The 12013-nt window shown below is 34.2% G+C and overlaps 1 protein-coding gene across 1 annotated transcript; it reads right to left on the bottom strand.

Moving 5' to 3' along the window:
• Positions 1-219: 219 nt before the first annotated feature.
• LOC121267257 (UPF0481 protein At3g47200-like) lies at positions 220-9743 on the bottom strand. Its single transcript, XM_041171105.1, has 4 exons — positions 9624-9743; positions 9048-9098; positions 462-1543; positions 220-388 (listed from the first exon to the last, which is right to left on the bottom strand). The coding sequence occupies exons 1-4, from the start codon at positions 9741-9743 to the stop codon at positions 220-222; spliced, it is 1422 nt and encodes a 473-aa protein (XP_041027039.1).
• Between the last annotated feature and the right edge of the window lie 2270 nt (positions 9744-12013).

The following is a 12013-nucleotide window of genomic DNA, read 5'->3' as shown; positions in this document are numbered from 1 at the left end:
TGAAGTACTCCCAAATTATAACAAAAGGCTTACACATAAAGACTTGATCAATGGAAAGACAAACACACGTACTAGTACTCCTACCCTGATTACGAGTGCCAGCTGAAAGAGAACACATTAATAGTCCTTAAAACAAACAAGCGAGAAGATGTAAAAGTAAAACAAGCAAACTAGAACACTTATACCATGATGATCAAACAGCACTAACTAACTTATCTGCTAATCAAGCACACGGCGTACAACTTGAGCATGATCTAGCTTCCCATACGGACACCTTTGTAGCTGTTCATGGATAAGACATGCAGTGCATGCACGTAACAGACGGATCGAGTAGGAGATATTAAGCCCATTATTTGGGATGATAATAAGCGTAGATGGTGTAGTAGGTCTGCAAAATGGTTAACACTAACAACACAAGCGCAGCCAATAACGAAATGAATGACCATGGCGTATTAAAGTACCTATGCTTGAACTCCGTCCATCGCACTTTCCACTTGTCATTATAACGATGGTTTACCTTTTCGAAAAAGTTGTATAAATAAAACTGATCGGTTTCAACATCCATCTCCTTCCCCAACTTGTTGATGAATTGCACGACCTCGCTGTTCTTCCCAACATAACCGTCAATGATGTTTTGTTCGTATAGGTACTCGACGTCCTTGGCTGTGTTTACTAAGCAGTCCAAGAAATAGGCGTAAACTGTGATGTGCTTGGAGCTTTTGTTGTCCAACTGCTCGAATGCCCGACAGTTCACCACGAAAGAGTGCATGAAGTAGTCGACGGTTATTTTGGGCATCTCAATCACTCCGTTCTTGAATTTCACAGCCAAGAAGTTGTCGGCCGCCTCACTCATTTTGATCTTAATCCCCGCTTTGAGGAGCTTCGTGATGCAGTATATCACCGGTACTGGTTTTTTCTCCTCTGGTGGCTGATCTAGATAGCGAGTGATAAAACTTCCCCGAACCAAGTCCAGCAAATGCAAGCTGTCATTGAGTTTCTCGCTCATCTTTATGAGATCTTCGTCGGATCTGCGCATTACCTTGTTAAAGAATCTCAAAGCAAGCAAGGACAAAGGATAGTCCTCATCAGGCATTTTGGAAGTTTCAAATAACTTTTTCAGAACAACAAAGGGGATCTGATTCTCAAGCAGAAGAAGATCCCCGTAGAACTGTGGTATTGCCCATGCCACGGAGGCGAGAGGGTGATCAGACTCGATCTTTCTCGATTTTCCAAGTACTCGAAACAATTCTAATATAAAACAACCATCAAGAACCAGCATTCTGAGGAACGGATCGATCGTCGAGGAGTTGAGCTTAATCTTTTGTGAGTAATGACCTGATCTGGCATCAGCAGCTTCAAGTACTGGCCGGCGTATGGTTTCCATCAATTCTTCCATGCTTGTTTTGACGCGGGACTGTAGAATGCTATAGAACTCCTGCTTGTGCTCTTGTTTCACTTGGAGGCGTTTATGTTTCGCGTCGTCCTTGCAGTTGTAGTGCCCGATGGAGACGACGCGGGGCTCGAACCATTTCTTGCCGCTGACCTAACAATTTGTCCTGCATATGTGATCGATCCCTGCTATTTTCACTTGGGTTCAAAGGGACGTTCTTGTACCTATTATCCAACGTCTAGTCTTTTTTATTTGGAAAATGATTTATATAACATTTTTTACAATACTTTACATAATTTTATTTTAAATGAGAGATATTTTTATCTTATAAAAGTAACATCATTTTATAAATATACGTCCAACCTATAATATTATTGTAAAATATATTGTGAAAATATGTTATTTGTATATCATTATTCTTTATATTTTGATGAATCTATTATCCAACTACTCGTGCATAAAAAATTGATAATAGGTACAAGCCAAATTATGAGCTGTTTTTTATAATTATTTGAAATTTCGTGTCCTATATATAAGACAAAAATCAACGCTGATGGATATATCGTCTCACTTATATTCTCCAAATATTAATGCTTTAGCGAAAATGTTGAATGTTTCCCGATAAAGAAATAGACTAGCATATATGATACCTCCAATTAAAACGAGGAGCGAACCCAGGGCCATGGCTATGTTCTGTTGAAGATGGCGTAACCAAGCAATATGTCGATTGGATTGATCTTACTTGGTGATCCCCAATAAGGATTATGTTCTTGCAATTCTTTAAACTTCTTAGCAGTACGTCTGTCGAATTAGATTTGCTTGGTGATCTCATGCAATAATTAAATTATTGCATTGCTTAGTATTACTGACCAGTGTGTCCGTCAGACTGGATATGTTTAGTAATCCTGATAAATGATCATTTTCTTGCGATGCTTTGAATTATCGAGCCGTGTGTCCGTCAGACTGTTTGGTGATCTGTGCAAGGTTTATTTTCTTGTGATACTTGAAATTGATAGTCTAACTTGTATTCTAGAGATGAAATTTGTTCTGCTCATAAAATTGATATTCCCAACTGATCATGTAAAGTTTTCTTTTACTGCAAAGGCTCATAGCTAGGTCTACATTGTTTGAATGTATGAAGATGATCTTGAAAGTTGAATGCTTTGAACTAAACTAATGACAATGTAAAATAGAAAAGAACAAAAATAGAACATTATTTGACATTCTTAAGTATGCTACCCCTTATGGCTGTTTTGGAGCAAACCCTTACGATTGGACCAAGTTTTTGCAGATGTTAATGGACATGAAAATTATTAGATGGTCATGTTTTTAATTAACTCATGACATATTGTGTTATTCCTTAAAACAATCGCACATGAATCTAATCCAAGCATGTCATAGTACAAGGGGATGACCAAAAGAAATCTCAAGGTAAAAATGTAGTTTTATATAAGAGACAAAATTATTTAATTAAGGCAATAGATAATAAGAAAAATATGATAAAAAAAAAAAAAAAAAAAAGCAGCACTAATCATTTAAATGAAAACCTTGATAATTTTTCCTGCCAAACAAAAAAAGCAATGCACGGCTAGCAGGGGCAAACACGTAATTAACAAACCTAAAACAAATTTCACTGTTCACATGCCCAAAGACATTATTTTCAGGATAATGGACAAGAAGTTAAATCTTTCTAATGTTTGCAACTTTGCACATCCGTGTTCTATAAGACCACCTTAATGGATCTTCTCATAATCTCAGTACTAATTATATTCTCCATTGTTTTTTTTATAATTATATTATTGCCTATTATGATATGTGAAAAAATAAATAAATCAATATATGGGAGAATGTGAGATTTTACTAATGACCAAAAAATAAGTGCAAGTATGAAAAAATTATTGCAAAATTAAAAGAAACTTGGAGAATTAAGTGCTAAGTAAGATTTTTGAGGACATCTTAACAAAAAGTATGTATTAAAAAAGGGTTTTCAAAACTTTTGGTGCGTCATGCCCTAAATGTAGTTCTGCTCAGCCTGCTTAATTTAGGGTGTTGAATGGTGCTCGATAAAGAAACATTCTCGTATATGGTTTGAATTTTAAAAAAAGAAAGAATTGATTTTGTGTTTTATGAGAAATGATATTTATAAAGTTAGGGTGTGCAATTATCTTTTGAAAAAATTATATCAATTTGAGACCCATATGAAAAAATAATTTTTTTAATAGTAGCTTCTAATTTTTTTCAAACAGCGTGCTGAGCTCACTCACCTTAAGATTGCATCATTACTCTCTTATATATATATATATATATATATATATATATATATATATAATTTTTTTCATTATGTTTTGTTTATTAAAAATATATTGACATAACTATTCTAAAAAATTAAGCTTATCCCATGTCAAAACAAGGTTTGCTCCTAAACATAAACCGCAGTTCATTTTCTTCAATTAATAACGGCCCATTGCACATTTAAATAGTAGAAAGATGTAGCACGTAAGATGAAGATTATATTGAGGTTTCGTTTGGATAGTGAGATGAGATAGTTTTTGATGAATTGAACAAAATACTGTTAGAATATTTTTTTAATATTATTATTGTTTTATGATTTAAAAAAGTTGAATTATTTATTACATTTTGTGTGAGAATTTAAAAAAGTTGTAATGATAAGATGAAAAAAGATGAGATGGGTTGAGAGTATTTTTGTATCCAAACCAAGCTTGAATTATTATTGCTTGGGTGTATTAGAATTCTTACTTTTCTTTCTCATTTAGGGTTATTTTTGTGGGAAATACTTATAAAATAATTATATATTATATTTATTATTATTATTATTATTATTTTAGGATTTATTTAGAAATTTATAAATTAGTTTGAAAGAGAAATTAGGATGAGTTTATAAGTTATGACTCATGGTTAGGGATGTAAAAAAAATCGAAAAACCGGTAAAACCGGATGGGACTGAACCGGACCTAACCGAACCGGTTTGTAAGTGGTCCAGTGTGGTACCAGTTCTTAAGAATTGAAACCGATCCTAAACTGGTTTAGTACGGATTTTCATATTTTGAAAACCAGTTTAAACCGAACCAGACTGATATATGTTTATAATTATTTATATTGTACATAATCTTTTATAATATATTATATGCTAAATTGCTAGTTAATATGATATGAAATTGTAATCTTAGTCTTCAAGTCTATTAATCTTATAACATAAAATTAAAATTAATTTTATAACTTTTAATAGAAAATTTGATATAACATATAAATTTTATTCCTATAATATAAAATTAATATAACATAAAATTCTAATCTTAAACATAAATATTAATAGAAACTTACTTTTAAACTGGGATATGGTTCAAGGTTGGGTTTGCCATGTGAAAGGGGTGTGAACCGGACTAGGAATAGTGTTTTCCTTCTAGTAAAGGGGTGTCCACATTGGGTACCCCTTCCCCCTTCCCTTGGCTAGGGCTATGAAGTGGCTTAATAACCATTTCATGAGCCTTGATGGCTGGCATGGGTTTTACATTTAGAGATGTTATTTATATAGCTCATTTCCCCTCTGGAAGAGGTACGTACTTACAGCACAAAAGTGCAGATTTCTCTCTCAAGTATGGTTCTCTCTATTTCTGACACTTAGAATGTAGAATATGTGAGTGTTGCTCTAGTCTTACTATGTCGCACATTCTACCATTAAAAGAATGATTTCGGATGAACAACACTCGTGGAGAAGTTTGTGAAAAGGATATTTTAGATGAACAACACCTGTGGAGAAGTCTGTGGAACAACCACATCCTTTCTACGATCTTTTGCTCATGGTAAATGCTTTTGTTGTACTTTGATCTAGTTTTTCTAACACCAATTGGACGCACACACAAAGCCTGGATATAAGTTTAGAGGGGCCAAACACTTTAGGCTAGAATAAATAGTTGAATTGAAGCTTTTTAGAAACACCATCAACAAGTGGTACAAAAAATAAATCTCAAAATTTCATTCTTCCAATAATTTCGAAAACTTTACATTTTACACTTGTCATATATTGCAATTAGAAAAAAGTGGCTAAACTTTTGGAAACGAGTTATATATGAATTATAAAAAAAGAGAAAATTATATGGGAAGGACAAACTAAGTTTTGGGTTTTCTAAATAATGTATAACATAAATTTTATTAAAAGGTTTTAAGTAGTACATGAATTACATACTGTGTAGTTAGCTATTAAACCAAATGTGGATTTTTTTCATTAATTTTTTTTTCATCAAGATAATTTTAAATTTTAAAAGAGAAATAATATAATATCAAATTATAATTTTTAAATTAAATTAAATGTAAAAAATTGAAGACCAAAAGCTAGTTTAATGATGACAAAAAAGTCAACTTACAAAATTAAGGACAATATACATTTCTTAATTTTTTATGACAAAATTGTCAAAAGTTGAAAATGAAGACATACAACTAAAGCAACCAGTAAAATTTTTTCTCCAAGCCTTGGGGTTAGGCTCCCCCCCCCCGGTTTTGTGTGTGTGTGTATATATATACATATGGGGGCACCCTTCGAAACGGTTGGGCTGAACTTGTGAGCTTAACAACCTCTATACAAAATAAGACACGTAGGAGATTTCAAACAAAACACATAACATTTGATCTCATTTGATTAAACATCCCTCTAAGAAGAACTTGGAGCACTTCGAACTTGAACTCCCACCGACCCCTGACCCCCTCTCCTCTCTCACCTCTCTCCCATCAATTCCCAAACCCCTCTATCCCCAATCCCGTGACTCTTAACCCCCTCTCCTCTCTCGCATCCTCAATGTCTATAGTATCCGATTTTGCTTCAAATCCTAGCTCAATGCAAATCTCCCATTGACAGACCTCAAAGTCCCCAAATAATCGCACAAATCCAGTTACCAAATTTCAACAAACGAAATGAAATAAGTCCTCCTAATAACCAAAAATCAACAATAATTAGTACGAAAATTCAAAATCGGAGGCACCCATGTGAAGAATAAGGGCAAAGGAAAGGTAGGTCATGTAGGATCTGGATTAAGTTCTCAAATGCTATTTTTGGAGGGGTTTGTGCACTGATTTGGGGGTCTTTATGATGTATACATATGCTTTCAAATCCATGTAAATCACATAATATAACTGCACTGGAGAAGGTGGCCGTACAGACCACGCTAGAGAAGGTGAGCAGATTGGAGAGGAGGTGGCTTCGGAGGAAGGGTTTTTTTGCTGAATGGATTCTTGTTATCACCTGTAGACATTTATATGGAATGAAAAATGGAGGGGCTACGTGGCAAAATGTCATTGAAGAGTTGTTATATGAACTTCAGCATATTGACCGGTGTGAAGATTTCCTCTATACATACATACATACATATATATATATATATATATATATATAACAAGTATCCATTAAACATGTGCCAAATATATGTTTTTTTAAAAGATTAAATTAAAAAGAAAAAATCATCAACCACTGTTTAGCTGCATCCCATCACACACCTTACGTGTTGATTAAATATTGTGTTTCCGTCTCTTAGAACCAAAGTGTGATGGATCACATTGACCATGTATCTGTAAAAAGCACTGCAAGCCGTGCCATTTCTGTTGAAGAAATCACCAAAACTTATTCTCTTTGTGATCTTAACCAGTATAATAAGCCTTCCCCTACTGGAAAAAAACCAAGCCAACCTCCTAGCCACCAATCCCTTCAACTCCCCCTTCAAAGGCACCATATTCATCATCAATAACCGAGAGATGAAAGACAAAGAGTCCCAAAGGGAGCGGTTGGAGTGGGGATGATGACTTGAGAGGCATGCTTAGTGCCCAATCAGATCGATGTCGGTGGCATAGTATTGGAGGTTTATTAGTGAGGGATAGCCTTGCTAGCTCACCTGAATTCAAAGTTACATGGCACTAAAATTCCCAATATACCCATGTTAATTCACAAAATCACTTACCAATTTACTTCAACAAATTAGTTAGATCTCAATATTATGATTATTAAATAAATTAAATACTTAAAGTAAATTAATCACTTCGTTTAACACAATGATTGGTTTCGAAGGGAAACCTTTTAAAGAACTCTTTAAAGGTAAAACCCTACCGGGTAGACAAACACAGAAAAATCAATTACAAGTACAAATCAATTATAAAACTTTTGTAACTTGACTCTCTTACTTGTCCAGACAGACGACCTACTAACAAAAAAAAGCAGACACTTAGGGTGTGTAATATGGGCCGGAGGAGGTTTTTGGTGGGCCAAATTCGAATTGGGGAAGAAAACAATACCTACTAACAAAAAAAAGCAGACACTTAGGGTGTGCAATATGTGCACCGCTATAGTGGCTGCTTTCTAGTTTTACTTAATTAAAAAATGAACATTTGTTTATTCATTTAAAAAAAATGTATTTGTCACGTGCTCAAGTGTACATGTCAATTTTTAAATGGATGAAGAAAAAGTTATCCTATAAAAAATGTCAGCACAAAGTGCGCTTAACCCTCAAACCCTCCAATAAAATAAAGTTGTGGCTTCATTTGTTTCCCCTCCAGAGTCAAGCACCCTGTCACATTTAAATAATGTATGCAACATTGGGCTTTTTGCAATGACCGAAAAAATTAATATCACTTAATCTAGGGTCAAAGGTTTAAATCCACCCCCAATGCCCATGCCTTTCTTGTTGGGCCCAATGGCAATTAGCTCTAATCATTTGAAATAAATAACTAAAGAAAGGAAGAATAGGTTTGGATATAAAAGTCATTCAAATTCATCTCAACTCATTTAAGTTACATTTAGATAATGAGGTATTCTCAGATATTCTATAAATAGTAGTGAAAAAGTAATGAAAAAGTGATGATAGAATATTGAATAACAATAAATAGTAGTGAAAAGTAGATGAAAAATAATAATAAAATAATAAATAGTAGTGAAATATTCTGAGAATACCTAAGATGTTCTCATATTTAATCTGATCATTATAATTTTCTCAAATGCTCACATAAAATATAATAAAAAGTTCAATTTTTTTAAATCTCAAAACAATAATAATATTAAAAAATAATATTCTAACAATATTTTATTCAACTTTCAACTTTAATTTCAACTCATTATCTAAACGTCACTTATATATGCACGCAAATGGGACAAGGATCGAGCATCACTCTTTCTCAAATAATTAATCTACAAATATTTTTTCGTTCTCAAGGAATTCCATAAGATGGTTTCATTAGTTGTAATTGACATTTTAATAGAGCCAAGGAATGAAAACTTAGACGAATGGATTTTGTAATGAATTTACTTTTTAAATAAAAATTCCATTTGAGACCAAACGGGTAGCTTAATTTTCCCCTACTATAAATAATATCGAATTCTCAGTTAATGACTACCCTACATGTTGATGTTGTGTTTCACGAGCTGAATGCAGCGTGCTTTCTACTCTGAATTCCTCCTATCCCATTAATGCTCGATGTGAACTAACTTATATTTTCCTGGTTTGCATTGAATGCGACATTCCTTCTTCCTTAAGTCGCTCTTTCATCCTTTGACTTGGTTCCTAACGTGAGCATGGTCCAACCCGTGATCTCGTACCCAGGTTCCGACCCAAGACTTCCTAATTTGTTCGGCCTTACCCAGATCTCGTATTTGAGCTCTAACCTGAGCCTTTCTTTTAGCCCGACCCAAGGGATTTACTCCCTTCTCAGTATCCTGCGAATTTTTAGAACACTTGTAGGCTGGAAATTATAAAAAGTTTTTTTTTTTTTTAGCTGAGAGAGCCTTTATGAGGATTTCTGACCTGGGCAGGCATGTTAAAGGTGAATGGGTTTGCGTATACTCATCCGTTCACCTCCTCCAGATTGTTGGGATGCGAACCAATCTCCAGCTTTAATGAGGATGAATAATCATTAACTCTGTCCTCATTAATTGAAGTTGTTTCATTGTGTGAATTTCAACATCGCCCGAGATTGGTTCTTTCTATGCACGTGTGCTGTTGGTAAACATCATTTTGTATTTCCGCGGCTGATATTTGGCCACCAGCCCCTTGTGTATCTTATACCACAGACAACCCTGCAGATATTAAAACTGACGTGCTTTGCTTCTTAGATTGACAACCATAACAATCACCACAGTGGTGACACCTTGCTTGTGGGTTCTCATGACTGGCACTACAATCCACTTCATCTGACCCAATAGGAATAAGTTCATCTTCGATATCTATTGGTACTCAACTACTTGCACAAGAAGTAGCTGCAGATGTGGGTCTACAGGGGTGGAAGTACCTGTCGTCGGTATAGGAATGGAAGCATCCCCTTGTGTATGATCTTCCGGAGCAAGTGTTGCATCCATATCCATTTCCATATCCACTTGAAAGAAAAACAAGTTAAAAATATCTAATTATATATAACAAAAGTCTATAATCTCTGTAACAAAAAGAAACTAGAAGATGAATAAGTTACAACATTTTTTGTACTTTTGTGACGACTCGGAGTTGCACATTTAATCTCTACTAGCTAGCTAATTAATTTTTTAAATTCATTAGTGTGGTTTCAATCATATATATGGTCATTGATCAACAAGAAACCTTATTTGAATCAATTAATTAATTTAAGGCCACAAATATTGCTTGAGATTGTGATCTAGCTTCAATAAGGGAGCGGGTAAGGCCACATACTTGAATGATCAATTCAATTTCGGCACCGGCCTCATGCTTGGAAAGAAAACAAAAAGGAAGAAAAGTCCTCATGAACAACACCATGCATGCCTAACTATATTAATGCAAGAAGAAGAAGAAAAAACAAATGGAATGTCTAACTATATGCATGTTATCCTGATTCTACCAAATGGCTGAATTAATTTGCTGACATTTTTGTACGATATATAATATAAGCGTATAGAAACTATATATTCTTCATCTGTATTAATGAACTAGCTAGCCAAACTATATAAGAAATGTATACCAACCATATATAGCTAGATCATAGATGGATTAAATAATAATAATAATTACCTTACAACTTTAAAATTAAAGTGAATTAATATTCAAAGATAATACAAATCAGTATGTATAAATTAACAACACTAAGGTACTAGGAGTACTACTAATTATCAGTTCTTTTTTTCTTTTTCTTTTTTTACCGAGTTAGTAACTTTATATAAGATCATGAGAAAATTAATTAAAGCAGCAATTAAGCACCTAATTGTATTTGAAAATAAGTTGAAAATTAAAGTATTTGAGAAATATATTACGTATACATACATATATATATATATATAATCTTTGAAATTCTGACCTTCGTGATCTCTAACTTGCATTAATTCCTTCACTATTAATTATGTCTTAATTATTTTATAGAACCGGATTACCCCCCGAAATCAATAACTCAGTTTAAAATTATAGCAAAAATAACAATCCTAACATAAAACTGTTGCTAGTAGTCCATGGAGTTGAAACAATGAAATCTCCAGGTAACATTACATGAAAATTAACCAATTGCACCGGATAAATAAAAAACCCTAAATGATTGAAACCTTAGGCAATAGGCATCTTTCGAAAATAAATAGGCTTATGGTTTCGATGTTGCACTAGAGACTACTTTCCACAGCAGGGCTGGGTGAACGATGGCGTCATGGCGGCACACAGGTTTTGAGAAGAGAAACAGAGAGGGGAAAGTCTAAAGAGCCGAAGAGGGGAATTAGGGATTCGGCAAAGTGGAGGAAAAGAGGGTTGGGGCATTTTCGACCCCCGATAAGCACCGAAACAAAGATGTTCGATTTGAAATAGAATGACGTCGTTTCAAAAATGTTTTAGTATATGAAATGCCAAACGATGTCGTTTTATGTTTAAAAGAAAGTTCAGAGTTGGAGCCTATATCATTTCCGACTTTGACTCCGAATTCCAAATTATCCACTTCGTCAGAGTCAGAGCTAGAGTGGATATCGATCGGAGTCAGAGTTGCTAGAAGTTTTGGCCACCCCTACTAGTTGTCGTGGGTGGATAGGGTGGGGCGGATAGTTATGGGGGCCAATTCGCCCCGGCATCCAGGCAAGAGCACCCGCCCATCGAAGGCGATGCTGTGGTCTGGGGGTCCAAATTGTTCCATTTGCCCATTGTGGGGGGGGGGGGGGGGGCGTTTTTTTTTTTCTTGTACTAATCCATGGGAGGGCTTATTACATTTTTCACTACTTAGAAGATAAATAAGTAATTTTGGTTATGTTTTTTACTAGTAAAACATTTTTATTACATCGGGTTTATAATTTAAGAGTATTTTTTTTAATAAACAAGGATATTTGAGGAAAAAAATGATATTTCATGTTAAATATAGAAATTGCATGTTATTTAGATTCATATTATATTTTTAGTGAAATTAGCCCATAAATTCATTATGATTTTAAATGCTCAAACTGTATTGCCTATTTTTTTATTTATTTATTATTATTATCATTCAAACTATCTTATCCATATTTGTCATGAACGGTTCAATTTAATGAGTTGAATCGCTAAATTTAATAAATTAGTCCTTGCCAAATCTGTATTCTTCGAGGCTTTCCATGTGTCTTTGTGCTAAACAAACATCACAAAAAAAGGTCGTTTTTAGTGTCAACCAATCAAAAGTGATTTGGAT

The sequence above is a fragment of the Juglans microcarpa x Juglans regia genome, chromosome 5S (assembly GCF_004785595.1).
Source record: "Juglans microcarpa x Juglans regia isolate MS1-56 chromosome 5S, Jm3101_v1.0, whole genome shotgun sequence".
In the NCBI taxonomy this organism is placed as follows: domain Eukaryota; kingdom Viridiplantae; phylum Streptophyta; class Magnoliopsida; order Fagales; family Juglandaceae; genus Juglans; species Juglans microcarpa x Juglans regia.
Note: the sequence above shows the minus strand (reverse complement) of the source record. Positions and strands in the feature narration are given on the sequence as shown.